The following is a 19,858-nucleotide window of genomic DNA, read 5'->3' on the forward strand; positions in this document are numbered from 1 at the left end:
ACATACAGTAAGAGTCAAATGCTTTATTATATTTCTATATTTCCTGCACATTTCTTCAGCAAATTTGATTTGTGGAAAGAAAAATGGGGTGATATTTTTCAAACCTGTTTTCGGTTCAAACCGTTTTTCTTTTTCACTAAATGCAGTGTGCTGTTTTTAAGTTACAGAGACAGAAAGACACCCTATTTCTGGATATCTGTAGAGATTTTCTCACATGAATAATTCCATAGGCGCTCATATGAGAGGTTTCAAACATAGCCTGTGGCTATCTCTAAAAAGAATAGTTACTGCTTTCAAGAAAAATTGAAAAAAATTAATGAAGTGATAAAAATGTAATTAAAATTCTTTTAGAAATGAAGATAAAGCAATTTGGCATCAGAACTTAGCTCTATTTTTTCCTTCCTTGCTTATGAACTCAGTTGTAATTGCAACAAGCTCTTGCCATAGTGTTTGTTTCTTCATATCTCTAAGGAGTCTAGATACCCTGAGTGTACCTGGACCCATCACCTTCTCAAAGAATCATTTCCCATTGAAACAGACTTGTCCTCCCCACCCCTCTCTGACTGGACGAGGGGCAAGCTAAATCAGTTTGACTTTTGTTGCAAGTAACAGAAAACTACAACTTGAACTGGCTTAAACAACAAAAGGAATTTAGTAGCTGGAAATGTCCTGGGGTAGATCCACCTTCAGGCAAGGTTAGAATCAGGCTCAGATTATGTGACAACAGCGGACTTTTTACTCCAAGTCTTGGATTTGGTTTCTCTGGGTTGGCTCCATGCTCAGTCTGGCTTCTCTTACGTCACAAAAAAGCTGCTAAAGATCTGGACCTCCAAACATCATATCACACTATCTAAAGGAAGAATAAATATCTCCATGGAGATGTCTTTCATCCCTCAGTTTTCACCAAAAATCTAAGTGAAATTGCTTAGGGTATAGACATATGCCGAACCAATTTCTACAGCCAGGAATATGCTGTGCTGAATTGCTTAAGGAACAGTTATGTCCTCCATCCCTGTAACTGGGAGTAGGCATCCACCAAGATCACATACAAGATGAAGTGGCTTCCCAGACAGCAATGGGGGTATGAATTTTGGGTGGCAAAAAAAGAAAAAGGTGTTTAGTACATGAACACCTGACTCCAAGTCAACCACCACCACCACCACCAACAACAACAACAAAACTGGCTAGAAATCAACCAGATCCACTCTCTCAAGCAGCTGTACTGAGAGCCATTAAGACTGCCATCAGTTGGTGGATCTGAACCAGTAAAAGTGTGTAGGTTCAGGGCCTAATGCCATATTGGATCCTGTGGAAGTAGAATAAGACACTTGAGAAATAGGAGAAAGAGAGATACAATATATATGAATATGTGTGTGTGTGTGTGTGTGTGTGCGCGCGTGCACGTATGGAAAGAGAGGGAGAAGGAGGGAAGGAGAGTCAGGTTGTCTAGAGTTACAGAAAGGAGGTTTGACTTCGACTCGTGGTGACCCATGGTGTCAAAAGTAGAACTGTGCTCCAAAGAGTTTTCAATAGTTGATTTTTTGGAAGCAGATTGGCAGGACTTTCTTTCAAGGCACCTCTGGATAGACTCGAACTTCCAACCTTCAGGTTAGCATCTGAGTGTGTTAACCCCTTGCACTACCCAGAAACTCCTTTAATATCTATAAGGCCTAGTCATTCTTCCTGTTTGGGTTCCTTGAAATTCTCTTATTTTCCTTTCAACAATTCCCCCACCCACTACCTAGCTAGAACGGCATTTCTTCCTTGCACCAAGGCACCTTGACCCCAATACACAGACTGAGTCCTCCACAGAGAGCTTGGGAACACCTTTGTGCCAATGTTCCTCCTACCTGGGGCCTTCGTAAGTATTGCTGCCCTTTCCTCCACCTCCTTGGCTAACTCTCAGCCGTCGTGTCTCCTTCAGATTTCAGCTTCAAAATTTTACTTCCCTGGATTGCACCCGTCTATTGTAATTGCTTATAATATGAAGTTCACCTCCTTGGTAAAGCTTATTATAATTAATGAATCAATTTTGAAACTTATCTGTGTAATGTCTGTCTTTCCTGCTGATCCACAAAGCCGGACCATACCTATCGTGATACCCCTGTTGAATCCTTGGTATCTGGCACAATGCTTGGCATATAGTAAAAATTTAGTGCACATGTGTTGAGTGAATGGATGCATGGCTTATCCAAATGTCCCCATTAAATACCAATATAGCTGAAACTCAGCTGTGAAGAGGAGGTGGAAAGGGGATAAACTAAGTTCTGGAAGAACAACGAGATTCTGATTTTCCATGTAAATGAGTACAGGGGTCTGAAACCCACCCAGCAGCCTTAGAGTACTGGCGTCTTCTGGAACCTCTTGGTACAATCACTTCTTGCTTTAAGGCTGGGCTCAACCACTGCATGGTGATTTCTGAACACACGTGGGTGAATGTGAGGGAAGAGGCAGGACAGGCGCCTCTGAAATGAGATGATGACTTGCCAGGCTCGAAAGGAAACAGGATGATTCAACGCAGGAAAATCCTACGAGTCCTTTCTCTAAAACTCCTGCATGGTGGGCTTGATTGGCTCCTTCTTGGACTTAATCATGGGATGCCTGTGAGCCTCCAAACTTGAGCATCCTCTGGGAAACAGATCAGGGGGATGCAAAGACTTAGCTGCTGGGCCACTGTACACTCAGGATACATTTTTAGAGGCATGATTAGGGCAAATACTGCACCAGCCTTGGCCCATGGCGCCCCTGAGGGGTTTTTATTTACCTGGTACCATGAATAGAACTGTATCTAACAGTTGTGTATCTATGGAAAATGGCGCCTATGGCAAGCACTGAAATTACACCCCTGTCCAAACATCTGACACCCTTCTTTTAGGTAACTTTACCATAGTATCAGCTCAAAAATACAAGTCAAGCTCGCTAATCTTTTAATTAACGCATTACCATGCTTGAGGAAGGACGCCAGACCACACGAGGTTAATAGAAACTGCCCAGTGGCACCATTGCATTTACTGCCAGCAACAGTGTACCAGGCACAGTATTAGGCACTGGAGGGGGGGTCATGATGAAAGGATGTGGACCTATACTCCTCGAGGAGTAAGATATATAATGAAACATCAAGGCACATACTACAATGGAAGTATATGAGAAGTGAAATCTTCCCAAGATAATCACGGATGGTTTCCCAGAGGAGGTGACCCTTGGGCTGAGGCTCTGAAGGATGAGGAAGAGTCTGCATCAGGTTGAGTTGGCTGAGGTTGGGCCACTGCTTTTCCCTCCTTCTTATGGAAAATATTACAGGCAACCATGAATCCAAGAAGGTCTATATAACCGTATGTGGCCACAAAACATTCCCTCATCTCCTTTTGAACACAGTACTTCTGAGAGTGAGGAGAAGAATGAGGTGGGTTAATTCATGGGGCAATAGTGGTCCCCAGGCTCCTTAAAGGCTGCCGAGCAGCAAAGTTTACATCCCAATAGTCCGAAGGCCGTTATAGTGACCTGTCTCTTTCTTTCCATACTGGGACACAAACCTCAGTGAACTACATGGTATTCTTGGGGCAGCGGGGTAAGTGATATCTCTGATTTTTACTGCCAGCTGCTGGCTTTGCAGTTGCCATGGGATGCAGAGACAAACCATAACACCTGTGAAATATGTTCTTTCCAGCCATTCAGACGTGAAAGACTGTACTATCAAATGCAGTCCATATTATCACACCCATCGTTGGGCCATACTGATCCTTTTAACCCCACAGCCTTGAAGTTTTGGAAAACCCAATGGTCACAGATTCCACCACTCTGGCCCAGAGCGCCAAGGCCTCTGCAGTAGAATACTGGGAAAATCTGAAGAAGGAGCCATTCTCCCAGGCCTTGGACAGCTCCTAATGGCATCATAAACAGAGACTCATAACACTGAAATCTGCAGGAAAACAAGGCCATTTTTCTGTCCCGGGTACTTAAGCCTCGAGAAGAAACAGCATTCTGCCAGTCCAGGCTGTGGTTCTGGAGTGGAGTTTTCCACAGCAGCCCATTACAAACACATTTCAAAGCTGAAGTTGTGCCAAAACAAGGAAACTGTGGTCGTCTGTCTCTATTGCTACTTTTCCAAGCAAAACAGTAAATTAGCCTTGACGAAAGAACTGTTTATTCATACTGCTTTGTGAAAGGTGTGGCATACGGGTAAGCAAAGGCCTCCAAAGAAAGTTTCCACTGGCCATTTATTTTTGTTTGGGGCTGCTAACATTCCTCAGTGGGGATGGTCTCCCAACAACAGTCCCCACCAGGGCTGTTTATGCTCAGCTACACTGAGGGCTTTTGGGGAACACATTGAAAAGTAGCATTTGAAGGTGCTAACAGCTCCCCCAGCCAACTTCTTTTCTTTTCTGGCTTTGCATTTCTACCCAGAGAGGATGAAGGAGGTATGTATAGAAGCTGACAAAGCCTCTCCACTCAGAGAGACGTTCCCTAGACTCCAGAGGTCAAGACACATTTACTGGCAGGCGATCCCAAGGAGGGAGGTGACAGATGGGGACCTTGTCGATATGGGAGCTTACAGGCAGTGTGGCGGCTATCCCATCCAATCCCTCAAATACTCCCTGGGTTTCTGTCATGTGTTGGGTGATGTGGTTATCACTGGGGATGTGGTGATGGTATCTGGGGAAGGGCATGCCAGAAAGTGACCAGTTAGATGTCATGTGACAGAAGAAGTAACAGAGGCATTGCTGTTGTTGCTAGGTGCCGATGAGCCGGTTCCAACTCATGGCAACCCTACGTACAGCCCAACGAAACACTGCTGGGACCTGCGCCTTCCTCGCGATCGTTGTTACGCTTGAGCCCATTGTTGCAGCCACTGTGTCAATCCATCTCACTAAAGGCCTTCCTCCTCTTCACTGACCCTGTACTTTACCAACAGAGGAATGCAGAAAGTAAAAGGGGCACAGAAGAAAAGAACCTTATCCAGTCCATTTTAGTGGATCATACTCAACTTTGAATCCTGGGTCTCCAACTTACTAGCTACGTGACTTTAGACTGGCTTCTTCACCTCTCTGAATTTCAGTTTCCATATTTGAAACAGGGATAAGTCATAGAGTTATTATGAGGAGTAAGAGCTAAGAACAAATGTTAATACATTTTGAGTACTGACTCTACATATGTATGTAAACCAGGCATGCACATAAACTCTGCTAACGAAAACACTATGAATGGTAATGGTGGTCACTATAGTAAACCAAACCCAAAATCAAACCCGTTGCCGTCGAGTTGATTCCAATTCATAGCGACCCTATAGGACAGAGTAGAACTGCCCCATAGGGTTTCCAAAGACCAGCTGGTGGATTTGAACTGCCAACCTTTTGGTTAGCAGCTGAGCTCTTAACCACTGCACCACCAGGGCCCCAACTATGGTAAAGGTAATGGTAATAGCTGGCATCTACTGAGTGCTAACTAAGTACTTGGAGCCCTGGTGGCGCAGTGGATAAGAGCTCAGCTGCTAACCAAAAGGTTGGCAGTTTGAATCTACCAGCTGCTCTTTGAAAACCCTATGGGGCAGTTCTACTCTGTCTTTTAAGGTGGCTAGGAGTCAGAATAGGAAACCCTGGTGGCGTAGTGGTTAAGTGCTACAGCTGCTAACCCAAGGGCCGGCAGTTTGAATCCGCCAGGCGCTCCTTGGAAACTCTACGGGGCAGTTCTACTCTGTCCTATAGGGTTGCTATGAGTTGGAATCGACTCGATGGCACCCGGTTTGGTTTTTGGTTTTTTATGAGTCGGAATTGACTTGATAGCATTGGGTTTGGTTTGAGTTTTAACTATTTACTCCACCACCCATCTGCCTGTTACACTGTGGTGGCTTGCATGTTGCTATGATGCTGGAAGCTATGCCACTGGTATTTCAATATCAGCAGGGTCACTCATGGTGGACAGGTTTCAGTGAACTTCCAGACTAAGACAAACTAGGAAGAAAGGCCTGGCAATCTACTTCTGAAAATTACCAATGAAGACCCTACGGATCACAACAGAAGATTGTCCAATTTTTTGCTTTGGACATGTTATCAGGAGGGATCAATCACTGGAGAGGGACATCGTATTTGGTGAAGCAGAGAGCCAGCGAGGGTGAGGTAGACCCTTGGTGAGATGGAATGACACAATAGCCTCAACGATGGATTTGAACATGCTGGAGGTGGTGAGGGTGAGGTCAGACCAGGCAATGTTTCATTCTGTCCTACATAAGGTCCCCACGAGTCAGAGCTGACCCAATGGCAGCTAACAACAACTATATACTGGACCTTGGTTTAAGCATTTCACCTCACTTAATTTCACCTCACTTAATCATCTCAAAACTCCACTGAGGTAGATGCTATTAAACTTAAATCAGTAATTGGTCGAGTCAAGTTTGAAACCCAGCAGACTGGCTCCAGAGACCATGTCCTTAGCTACTACCATATGATAGCGCAGAACCAAGCAACCCCAAACGTCCATAGTGTGGAGGTGGAGAAAGCCTGCTATGGTGCCTCTCAGGGTAGCGTACCTTCCGTGTATGACCCCATTTCACAGAGCTGAAGCAGAGGCTGGTGGGAACAGAGTCTTCCACACCAATGACCACTCCATTAGCACCCAGTCAATGTGGACTGTATGAGGTGGGTGTGGGGTAAAGAGTAGGGAGAGATGGGGATGGGGCAGGCACAGTAAATGAGAGAAAGAAGGTCTTGGTAGTCGTTTGTCAAAATTGGCACCACAGATGTTAGAAGGCATTTTGGGAACAGGTTTTTATTAGGGTTCCCTGAATTGCCTTCTTTACCCAAACTGGTCTTTCAATGGCTTAGCCTTACTTCCTCTGCTTTTCTGAATGGGGTTAGTAGTAACTATGTGGTTTATTACTCCTATCTCAAACACAGAAACTAAAATTCAGAGAGGTGAAGGACCTTTCTTCACCTGAATGAGCTTCACAGAACCTCACTGGCATTGAGATTTTTCCTGATCTCAAGCTCCCCTGGGTTTTTACTATCTGGCAAAGGCCAAAGTCATGGAGATGCTTCTTATGCATGTTCTTTCAGGCAACAAACTGAACTAAACTCCTGCTGCGTGCCCGGACCCCGCACTCCTTCACAGCACTGGGTGATGAACTAAACTCCTGCTGCGTGCCCGGACCCCGCGCTCCTTCACAGCACTGGGTGATGAACTAAACTCCTGCTGCGTGCCCGGACCCCGCGCTCCTTCACAGCACTGGGTGGTGAACTAAACTCCTGCTGCGTGCCCGGACCCCGCGCTCCTTCACAGCACTGGGTGATGAACTAAACTCCTGCTGCGTGCCCGGACCCCGCGCTCCTTCACAGCACTGGGTGATGAACTAAACTCCTGCTGCGTGCCCGGACCCCGCGCTCCTTCACAGCCCTGGGTGGATGCAGACATAGCACAATTCATTTGTAATCCAGGGGTTAGCACCATTCTCTGTAAGAGAAAATTCCATTTCTATCTGAGTTTTGGCAATGTGCAGAGCAGAGCTTTTCCATCAGGGAAACATCCAGATACTGTTGCTTTCCTGGGGGTATATTCTTATTTCAACAGCACCATGGTATGAGATGGTAATTTTGTGCTGCATAAAATTGGGGGTTACATGACTGCACATCTAAATTATAGCTTGAAAAACCAATGGCTTCTTACTCCCACACCTCTGCCACCAATACTACAAAAGCAGGATTCTTTGTCTTATGTAATTAGCTGAAGAATCTTGGAATTTTACCCCAAAATGTGGCCAAAAGAACTGGCAAATATCAGAGCAGCACTAATGCCACAATCTGCCTGTTTAAGATCCAATGTCAACTTCTGATCACACAGTTTAAATAACTTAGACTTAATTCCTGGATGAAGTTTGGGGACACTTTAATATCAACATGAGAGGATTTGGGGAAATGTTTGAACAGGGATTAGGAAGTCTTTTCTACCAGATTAAAAAAAATGCATTTAGATCTCTCCTGGGAACTTTCAAGGCAGCACGTCTGATATCCACAGTGAGGGCTCCTGCAGCCGCTTCTCTCTGTTGACTCCTGGGACGTTGGTGTGATGGAACTGATAGATCTCAGTGTGGGGTTGCGGGTAGGGCAAAGCCGCCTTGCTCTTGCCTTCCTTCTCTCTGAGGAAGAGAGGACAGAAGTATGCCTTTCAGGGGAAGCATGTGATGATGAGAATGCTGCTTGTGGAACACCCAGGGTCCCTACAACCTCTTTTTCCAGATCCCGAGGAAGGAATCCATAGACAGGATTCTGAATTCCAGAAGCCAGTTGTGCCTAAAGCTGCTGCTTTATTTGGACTTCTGGATAAACAGAAGGGAATGCACAGGAAATCTGAGTGGAAGAGAGAAAGCAATTTCCTGAAGGGGCAACCAAAATGGAGACAAGAAGGTGGAGAGAGAGGTGGTCGTGTTCTTGTGTGTCTTCTTGCCTCTCGTCTGATTACTCAAAAGAAGAGCATGACGGTTGGAATCAGAGGACCAGGGTTTCAGTTCAGCTTTCTACTTACTGGCTGAGTGAACTTGGCCACGTCACCTAAGCTCTTTGCTGTGTCCACACTGAAGAGAATTAGTGTAACCCACAGGATCATGAGTCACAGGTCTAAATAAGAGTTTATGTGCAATTGCTCAGCCAGTGCCTGACAGTTAATAAAGGACTGATGAGCAGAGAGAGAGGTCAGCGTGGTTACAGTGTGGCTAAGGCAAGGTAAAGGACTGGGTGGAGGGCATGCTGGATCTCTAGACTGGGGTGATGGTGAAAATGAAGGCCTGTATTTGGGAAGGCGTACTGTTTTTTTACTGTAATGTTAGTGTGCTTCCTGGTTGAGAGTGTAGATTCTGGTCCTGGAGTGATATTGGCCAAGTCCTCTATTGTCTGCTTCAGTCTCCTCATCTACGAAATGGGGATCACGATAGCACTTTCCCATGAGGTTGTTGGAAGGTTAGAGGGTTAGAGGGGTTATTAAGTACAAAATTCTTGGAAGAGTGTTCGGCACACAGTAAATGTGCTAGTTGTTAGTACTGAATGTATCTTGCCATGTCTTCTAATTTATACCTACCACCCCACTCAACAGCCCTACCTCTTAGGCACCATCCTTACCCTCAGTGATACGTCTTCGCCATCCATGTGCTCAACGAGACCGCCTCACTCCCTTTCCACAGGGGGCTGGTTATTTGCACCAACGGTTGGCTCTTGAACCAAGTTTGACCAATCAGAAACCTGACTCTTAGAATTGTAAATTTGAAGAGGGTAGGGAGAAAAAGGGAATCCCTGGGTGGTCAAATGGTTAATGCACGTGGCTGCTAACCAAAAAGTTGGTGGTTCAAGTCCACCCATAGGTGCTTAGGAAGAAAGGCTTGGCAACCTACTGTTAAAAAATGAGCTGTTGAACACCCTGTGGAGCACAGTTCTGCTCCGACATACGAGTTGGACTTGGCATGAATTGGAGTTGACTTGATGGTGCCTGGTAAGTGAACAAAGGGGAGAGGTGAGAGAGAGAGAGAGACAAAGAGGCGAGGAGGCTGACTGGCTGCACGACCTGTTTGGCCACATCAAAAACATGCAGAGCTGCAGGGCAGCCGTGTTTCCCACGAGTGAAGAAAATAAAACTGATTTCCAGAGAAAGAAAGAATAATGAATGGGACACACAGAGTTGTAAGATGGAGAGAAAGCTCTGACCCCTTGTAGTCCCTGGTTCTGGATCTTCCCTGGGTTCTGGCTGTACTTTGCCCATGGGCTCTGAGATTCTCCTTGGTCCCTAGAATCAACCCCCTCTTCTACATAAGCTTCCCAGGGTTGCTGCCTGTTACTTGAAATCTGAAGTGCTCTACCAATCTTTTAATTCAGAGAGAGAGTGAATTATGTATGATGGCCGACAGCTATATCCAGGAATTTCTGGTTATGATATTCACAGGAGCTGACGTTCAGCCATATGGGTTGAATTGCACACCCTGACTAAAATTCACTGCGATGCTGGAAATAGAAAAATCAGGGCATGCTAAAAGAAGATAAGCAGAGATGCTGTTTCAATATCTCTTTATGAGCTAGTCAATATCTCAGATCTTGGTATTAGATTTTTAGTGAATATTTCCTGATCTTCCTCAGTATTAATCAGGCTGGTTTAGGCAAAGGGAGAATTTACTTTTCTTTGAATCCAACTAAACTGAAGGAAAAGCAGCTACAGGATTGAGACTCAAAAATTAACTGGAACCAGGGTCTACTATGCTGGGAATGACAACTTGAAGAGGAATGGAGTTGCATTTATTGCCAAAAAGAACGTTTCAACGTCTATCCTGAAGTACAATGCTGTCAGTGGTAGGACAATATCCATATGCCTAAAAGGGAGACCAGTGAATACGATTATTATTCAAATTTATGTACCAAGCACTAAGACCAAAGATGAAGAAATTGAAGATTTTTACCAACTTCAGCAGTCCGAAATTGACTGCACATGCACTCAGGATGCACTGATAATTACTCATGATTGGAATGTAAAAGTTGGAAACAAAGAAGGATTGGTAGTTGGAAAATACGGCCTCAGTGATAGAAATGATGCTGGAGATCGGATGATAGAATTTTGCAAGACCAATGACTTCTTCGTTGCAAGTACCTTTTTTCATGAACATAAACAGTGACGATACACATGGACCTCACCAGATGGAATACACAGGAATCAAATTGACTATATCTGTGCAAAGAAATGATGGAAAAGCTCAATATCTTCAGTCTGAACAAGACCAGGTCAGACTGCGGAATAGACCATCAATTGCTCATATGCAAGTTCAAGCTAAAACTGAAGAAAATTAGAGCAAGTTCATGAGAGCCAAAGCACAACCTTGAGTATGTCCCACCTAACTTTAGAAATCATCTCAAGAATAGATTTGATGCGTTGAACACTAATGACTGAAGGCCAGATGAGTTGTGGAATGATATCAAGGACATAATACATGAAGAAAGTAAGAGATTATTAGAAAAACAGGAAAGAAAGAAAAGACCAAAATGCATGTCAGCAGAGACCCTGGAACTTGCTTTTGAATGTCAAGTAGCTAAGGCAAGAGAAGAAATGATGAAGTAAAAGAGCTTAACAGACTATTTCAAAGGGTGGCTTGAGAAGACAAATTAAAGTATTATAATGACATGTGCAAAGACCTGGAGATAGAAAACCAAAGGGGAAGAACATATTCAGCATTTCTCAAGCCGAAAGAACTAAAGAAAAATTCAAGCCTCAAGTTGCAATACTGAAGGATTCTATGGGGAAAATATTAAATGACGCAGAAAGTATACAAAGAAGATGGAAGGAATACACAGAGTCGTTATGCCAAAAAGAATTGGTTGATACTCAACCATTTCAGGAGATGGCATATGATCAGGAACCGATGGTATCGAAGGAAGAAATCCAAGCTTCACTGAAGGGAATGGCAAAAAACAAGGCCCCAGGAGTTGACGGAATACCAGTTGAGATGTTTCAACAAATGGATGCAACACTAGAAGTGTTCACTCGTCTATGCCAAGAGATTTGGAAGACAGCTACCTGGCCAACTGACTGGAAGAGATCCATATTTATGCCTATTCCCAAGAAAGATGATCCAATTGAATGCAGAAGTTATCAAACAATATCATTAATATTACAGGCAAATAAAATTTTGCTGAAGATCATTCAAAAGTGGCTGCAGCAGTATATCAACAGGAAACTGCCAGAAATTCAGTCCAGATTCAGAAGAGGATGTGGAACGAGGGATATCATTGCTGATGTCAGATGGATCCTGGCTGAAAGCAGAGAATACCAGAAAGATGTTTACCTGTGTTTTACTGACTACGCAAAGGCATTTGACTGTGTGGATCATAACAAATTATGGATAACATTGTAAAGAAGGGAATTCCAGAACACTTAATTGTGCTGATGAGGAACATTTACGTAGACTAAGAGGCAGTCGTTCAGACAGAACAAGAGGATACTGTGTGGTTTAAAGTCAGGAAAGGTGTGTGTCAGGGTTGTATCTGATTTCACCATACCCATTCCATCTGTATGTTGAGTAAATAATCTAAGAAACTTGACTATATGAAGAAGAACGGTGCATCAGGATTGGAGGAAGACTCATTAACAACGTGCATTATGCAGATGACACAGCCTTGCTTGCTGAAAATGAAGAGTACTTGGGGCACTTACTGATGAAGATCAAAGACCACAGCCTTCAGTATGGATTACACCTCAACATAAGGAAAAAAAAAAAAAATCCTCACACCTGGACAATAAGCCATATCATGATAAATGGAGAAAAGATTGAAGTTGTCGAGGATTCAGTTTTACTTGGATCCACAATGAACACTCATGAAAGCAGCAGTCAAGAAATCAAAAGACACATTGCATTGGTCAAATCTGCTGCAAACGACCTCTTTGAAGTGTTGAAAAGCAAAGATGTCACCTTGAAGACTGTCATGGATTGAACTGTGTTCCCCCAAAATATCTGTCAACTTGGCTAGGTCATGATTCCCTTGTATAATCATATGATTGTCTACCATTTTATTTTCTGATGTGATTTCCCTGTTGTAAATCCTATCACTACGATATAATGAGATGGATTAGTGACAGTTATATTGATGAGGTCTACAAGATTAGGTAGTGTCTTAAGCCAATCTCTTTTGAGATATAAAAGAGATAAGCGAGTAGAGAGACATGGGGACCTCATACTACCAAGAAAGCAGTGCTGGGAGCAGAACACATCCTTTGGATGTGAGGTTCCTGCACTGAGATGCTCCCAGACCAAGGGAAGACTGATGACAAGGACTTTCCTCCAGAGTCAACAGCAAGAGGAGGCCTTTCCCTGGAGCTGATGCCCTGAATTTGGATTTGTAGCCTACTAGACAGTGAGAGAATAAGTTTCTCTTTGTTAAAGCCATCCACTTGTAGTATTTCTGTTATAGCAGCACTAGATGACTAAGACAAAGACTAAGGTATACCTGACCCAAGCCATGGTGTTTTCAATCACCTCATATATGTGTGAAAGCTGAACAATGAATAAGGAACACTGAAAAAGAATTGATGCCTTTCAATTGTGGTATTGACGAAGAATATTTAATATACCACGGGCTGCCAAAAGAACTAACAAATCTGTCTTGGAAGAAGTACAGCTAGAATGCTCCTTAGAAGCAAGGATGGTGAGATTTCATCTTGTGTACTTTGGACACATTATCAGGAAGGATAATTTCCTGGAGGAGGACATCGTGCTTGGTAAAGTAAAGGGTCAGTGAAAAAGAGGAAGGCCCTCAATAAGGTGGATGGACACAGGGGCTGCAACAATGGGCTCAAGCATAACAAGGATTGTGAGGATGGTACAGGACTGCGCAGTGCTTCATTCTGTTGTGTGTAGGGTTGCTATGAGTTGGAATCGACTGGACAGCACCTAACAACAACAACAACAACAACAGTGACTTAAACATGCTGAGGACTCTCAGTGTATTCTCTGTTTCTCTCTGTGTTGGCTTTATTCTTTCATCTTCTTTTTCCTACATGGAAGAATGCCTGAAGATGAACTTTCTACCACTGGAAAGATGTAGTTCTGCTGATTCCCCAGCCCACATATTCCAGGGAAGGGATTCATTGGCCTAATTTACATCAGGTGTCTATTCTTTGACCAATCACTTGTGGCCAGGGCAGGCTGGGGAACTGTGATTGGTTCAGCTTGGGTGAATAGCTTACTCTGAGACCAACTTATTATGGGAAGGGGGCCACTGACATGAAAGGAGGACTGGAGGAAGACTGCAGGAGAGGAGAAGAAAAGGAGATGGTACTGGACAAATATCTCGTAGAAATCCACAAAACCCTGAATATTTGGGGGCCTTCCATATGTTTTGAAAGTATTCTCCATTCTCTGTGAATAATAACCAAGTTTCACTTCACCTGCCTATTTCTTTGACCAAGAAAACTTAGTTCTAAGTTGTTAATAACACCCTACTTGATATGAGAATATTTAATGGTGTAGGCTGGGGTAGAGAATTCTTTGATTTACTGTTCAGAAATGAGCATCTTGGCTTACTGTATAGCAGTTGTTCATCTATGGTCTTTTTAAAAATTAAAGTTAGCCTAATGCTTATCTCTCTCTTCTAATGCTAGTTTCTTAAATTATCACGCTAAGCGTCAAATGAACTAAACAACTAAAATGAAGGTGTCATGAGCTTGCTTTTGAAGGGCACAAGTGTGGTTTCATTTAAATGGGGACGAATACTTACTAGTTGGGGATGTACAGGCTGCCTAAAGACAGGGCAATGGACCAAATGACCTCCGTTCTGGATTATCTTCTCAGAGGACAAAGTGAGTTTGCAGGCAAAGCAAATTCCAAAGCCTTATTGATGTTTGCTCCCACATTTAGCAGTATTTGAGAACATAAGAGCCTTTCACAGTACCTTCAGACAAATCCCCAAATGCATACTATTTTTAGCCACCAGGCAGACTTGACCAAAATCTTTGAAGGTGTCCAAAAACAAGAAACACAACATTTCAATAAAACTGCTTGAGCACAAACAGAGGAATTTTCATGTTTCTCTGAATCTCTCTTTGGTTTCACTTCCTGTAGGATTCCTTTCCGTGTGTCCAAGTCCTGAGACTCTTCTCTCCAGAAAGAGAAGGCTGAGTGCTAAGCTATCCTCCTTGCCATCCTCCCTGCCACCCTCCAGCCCCCTCCCCTCAAATTCTTACATGACCTGTGACTACAATTTGAACCAGTAGGATCTTGTCTTCATTTAAAATTTTGATCATCATGGACTTTTTTTGCATTAATTATGATTTAAAAAAAATATTACAATAAGGTATAATTTATCTTGATTACTAAGTTTTTTGGCACTTCCTTAAATTTTTCACCCAAGGTGAGTGCCTCACCCTAGTTCCAGACTGCTATTTAGAGAGACCTGAGTTGAGGGTCCAGTAATCCTCTTAACTAGCAGCTATCATGCTCAGTCTGGATTTCCCTGTCTCAAAAGCAAGAGTGAAAAAAAAAAAACACTGTCGTTGAGTTGATTCCGACTCAAAGCAAGAGTAGTAACTAAAATTTCCTTATTGGGCTGTTCTGAGGATTGAGTGAGACGGTGCATGTGAAACATTTAGCATGCTTGGCAGAGTCAGCACTCAGTAAATACTGCCAGCATTGTTACTAGTAATAACAATAACACAAACAGCAGCAACAGTAATAATAGATAACACAGCTATAGTCCACAATAAAAAAAAAAAAAGTACAACATAATTCCATCCCTAGAGAAGCCATATCTACCGCGAGACTCAGATACAGAAGCAATCACCATTCAATTAAGTGCAATCAATAATAAAGGTCTGTGTGAGGCAAGATGAGCTAACCACTTAGAGAAGGTGTTGTAAGTCAGGTATTAAAGGCTGAGTTGAAGAGTTTGCCAAGTGAAGGAGAAAAGAAAGTCCATTTCACTGGGTTGAGAGACCAGTGGGTACAAAGACACAGAGGTTGCAAAGGACTGGTATACTCAGAGGAGAGGTCTAGGTAGCTGGACTGGGGAGTTCTGGTGGGAAAGTTGTGGGGGGGTGAGGTCGATAAGGAAGGATGTGGTTCCTTGATTCAGAGCTTTGAATACCATTCTAAAGACGTTAGATTTTTTTTCCCCCTGGGGATGATGGGGGGGATCTACTGAAGGTTTTTGAGCCTGGATTTTGAAATGTTCATATATGGGTTTTAGAATGGCAGTAATGCTAGGGATGGACAGGAGCAGGAGAGATCAGGGCCAGGAATCCCATTATGAGGCTATTGCAAGATTTCCAGGCTTAGAACAAGAGGATCTCATTTAAAGCTGTGGTGCCTGAGAGCAGGAATGAGATGGAGGCAGCATCAGGACACTGGGAGGCTGGTTGAGTGTGGAGTGTTGTGGGAAGGAAGGAGAAACTGAGAGTGCTCTGCAGTAATTGGATAGAGAATACGAGGAGAAGAGTAAATGTAGGTATGTGTGTGTGGTGGGAGGGGAGGGTAAGGAGACAGACTTTGAACACATTCAATTTGAAAAGCCAGGGGAACATCTAAGTGGAGATGTTCAATAGGCAGTTCTAAACAGGAGCCTGGAGACGAGAAGAGAGGTGGAGGCGAGAGTTTGGGTGTTGTCTGGAGCACAGGAAATGACCAGTTATCTCTGGGAGAGCTTGAAGGGAGGGAAGAGGGCTGAGAGCCCCATCAGGGAGCTTGTCCTCATCTGCCCTCCTCTGTGCTTCTTAATTTTATTGTCCGACTAAAACACCAAACCAATTACTGTCGATTCAGCCCTGACTCATGGTGACCAGAATGCGTGCCAGAGTGGAACAGTGCTCCATAGGATTGTCAATGGCTGTGATCTTCCGGAAGCAGATCTTTCTTCTGAGTCACCTCCAGGTGGATTTGAGCTGCCAGCCTTTCAGTTAGTAGCCAAGCACTTAAAATTTTATCTTCAGAAGGCCCTTAATAATCAGTGTGCTTCCTGTGGAGGACTTCTGCCTGGTCCCTCAGCAAGTGCCCCGGAGTTTCCTTACCCTGGCTATTTGGTCTGCCATTTGGAGACGTCCATCCAACTCCCGTCTGATCTGTGCTGCTTGCTCATCTGGATTATCCAGCTGCATGAAAACACAAACATGGGAACTTTCAGTTTGGGTCAAAACAGGCCATAAACTCATGACCTTCCATTTTCAGCTCACATTCAGACATGTGCTGCCTTAGACATATTTTACCTTCTCTAAAAGTTATGATGGTTGTAACAAACAAAGCCAATTTGTGTGAAATACAAGTAAAATTCTCTTAGGCTAGCATGATGTGGTGGGCAGTTGCTAGGAGAGACACTTAAATGACCTTATACAACAATCATCACTCATTTCTGAACTGCTAGGAAGCAGTGCTTCTGTTTTGGTCCAATGGAAAAAGTGCTTACAGGCCAGGCATACAAGGAAGGAGACGGCAATACAACTATCAGAAATGTATGGAGCAGACATAGCACACAGTCACAGCACATAAAAAGCCAGTCCCTGTCAAGCCAACTCCGACTCAGGGTGGCCCCTTGTGTGTCAGAGCAGAAGTGTGCTCCACAGGGTTTTCAGTGGCTGATTTTTCAGTAGATCATCAGGGCTTTCTTCCTAGGTGCCCCTGGACGGACTCGAACCTCCAACATTTCAGCTAGTGGATAAGTGTTCTAACCGTTTATACCACCCAGGGACTCCATGGCACATATACGCCACTGCCATTGAGTCAATTCCAACTCAGCAACCCTATAGGATTGAGTGGAATAGCCCCATAGGGTTTCCAAAGCTATAATCTTTACGGAAGCAGACTGCCATATCATTCTCCCACAGAGTGGCTGGTGAGTTCGAACCACCGGCCTTTTGGTTAGCAGCTGAGTGCTTTAGCCATTGTGGCACCAGGGCTCCTTCCATGGCACACACATGGCACATATTCTGCTCCTCTCCCACCCCTAGCTCATGGAAGATCTCTTAATCATTTCATTCCTTCTCATTGAACTTAGAGACTTTCTCAACCAGCACCCCAGAGAGCCACTACTGCGTACTTGGTGTTGATACCTACGCTGAAATCTATCCCTGTCTTCCTTTATGGTTAGAGCTATTAGGATATGAGGGTCAATAGCTTGGACAATACGCTAACTTCTTTGGTTTCAGTTTTCCCATCTGCGGAATGATGGAGTTGGTTATGTAACCTTCTTCCCTTTCAACTCTAACTTTTTATGAACCTGTGACGGGGATTGATGACTGCTTCTATAAAGAATCAGACAATAAATATTTTAGGCTTTGTGGGCCATAAAGTCTCTGTTGCAATGACTCAGCTCTTTCACTGTAGTGTGAAATCAGCCATAGACAATTATAAATGAGTGAGCATGGCTGTGTTCCAGTAAAACTTTATTTGCAAAAACAGGTGGTGGGCTGTAGTTTGAGGAGCCCTGCTCTGGGAGTGAAGATTCTCTCATTTCCAAGCAAGCTTAGCATTAGCCTTTAAACTGTAATTGAGTCTGCTATCTTTCAGTAATTTACCATTTATTTTGTTCACAGAAATATTTAATATGTAGGGAATTGTGGCACTCAAATAGGTTGGGCTTAATTCCTCTTTTTAACACATGTTACCTCACAATAAAAAAGTAGCTTCATAAATACGTGGGTTTTCTAAGTCCCTTTCTCCTAAAAGATATTTTTATTCAAAAATGTGCAAATGATACACAAACCAGCCCTCTGCTTCAAAAAAAAAAAAAAAAGGATCTTAGCTGTACTATGAAAAGGTATAGAAAATAAATTCTTTCTAGTACGATATAAACAATAACAACTAGAAAACTTATGGCCATGCTTTTGAAGTATCGCGATTAGTCTCCTTTGGTTTATGTTTTCTAAAGCACAGAAATATCCCTGTTTTCTGTGTGCCGTGCCCTTTGGCCACAGTATTCAGTTCTGGAGTCAGCATTGCTTTCTCTCCTCCTTTTGACAGTTTATTTTTTAATTTTAACTGTGGTAAAATATATGTAACATAAAAGTTGCCATTTTAACCATGTTACGTATACATTTCAGTGGTGTTAATTACATTCACAAGGTTGTGTAACCACCCCTATACTACTTGTTCCCACAACTTTTTCCTCACGCCAACAGAAACTCTGTGCCCGATGAGCACTGACTCCCTGCTCTCCGTGGCCCCCAGCCCCTGGTAACCACCCATCTACTTCCTGTCTCTGTACATTTGCCCATTCTAGATGTTTCATGTAAGAGTGATCATACAATATTTGTCCTTTTTTGTAGGACTTCATGTTTTCACAGTTCATCTATGTCATGTATCAGGACTTCATTTCTCTTTATGGCTGAATAATATCCCGTTGTATGGGTATTACCACATTTTGTCTATCCATTCATCTGCTGATGGACACTTGGGTGGTTTTCGACATTTCGGCTATTGTGAATAATGCTGCGATAAACATCCGTGTACGTATATCTGTTTAAGTTCCTGCTTTCGATTCTTTTGCTTATATACCCAGGTGTGGAAATCACTGGCTTGTGTGCTAATTCTATGTGTAACTTTTTGAGGAACTGCCAAACTGTTTTCCATGGCAGCTGCACCACTTCACACCACCCCCAGCCAGTGGTGTATCTAGGATGTTGCACTGGCCCTGGGCACATGGCTCCACTGAGCAGTTTCTATTAACCTGGTACAGCCCAACAGCCTTCTTCAAGTACGGTAATGTGTCAATTAAAAGATTAACGAGCTTGACCTGTATTTTTGAGACAATATTATGGTAAAGTAATATAAAAGAGGGGTGTCAGGTGTTTGGACAGGGGAACAATTTCAGTGCTTGCCATAGGCGCCACTTTCTGTAGATACGCCGCTGGCCCTACTGGGTTAATAGGAACTGCTCAGTGGCACCGTGTGCCCAGGGCAGGTGCACTACCTGCCCTACCTGCCGTGCCTTAGTTCCACCTCGGCCCCCAGCACTAGATGAAGGTTCCGGTTTTTCTACAGCCTCCCCAACACTTGTTATTTTCTGTATTTAGGTTTGTTTGTTTGTTTTACAATAGCCATCCTAGTGGGTGTGAAGTGGTTCCCCAGCAGTTTTGGGGAACAGAATTATATCCTAGATTACAAAGACTGGATTGCAACATTTGACCATATATTCTCAAGTTAATATTTCCTAAAGGGTGTTATGCTGAACAATCTTATTAGATGCTCCAGAAGAAAGGGTTCCATGCTCAGATAAATTTGGGAAATGCTGTGTCGAAATACGAAGCCTGAGAAGCTATGAAGTAAGGAAATTTGTCAGATTTTGTCCAACTTAATTCTTCTCTAAACTTAGATTTTCAGTTTCTGCATAACGCCCTTAGGATGCCAGTTGGAAAACTCTAC

General features: G+C 43.5%; 1 protein-coding gene across 3 annotated transcripts in view; it reads right to left on the reverse strand.

The window, feature by feature from the left end:
- Positions 1 to 19,858, reverse strand: part of CADPS (calcium dependent secretion activator) — a 578,687-nt gene that overhangs the window by 290,231 nt on the left and 268,598 nt on the right. For all 3 annotated transcript variants that reach the window (XM_049861704.1, XM_049861703.1, XM_049861702.1), the window contains exon 4: positions 16,513 to 16,593. In XM_049861704.1, coding sequence (XP_049717661.1) covers positions 16,513 to 16,593 — 81 coding nt within the window. The remainder of the gene's footprint in view (positions 1 to 16,512; positions 16,594 to 19,858) is intronic.

This window comes from Elephas maximus, chromosome 20 (assembly GCF_024166365.1).
Source record: "Elephas maximus indicus isolate mEleMax1 chromosome 20, mEleMax1 primary haplotype, whole genome shotgun sequence".
NCBI classification, from domain to species: domain Eukaryota; kingdom Metazoa; phylum Chordata; class Mammalia; order Proboscidea; family Elephantidae; genus Elephas; species Elephas maximus.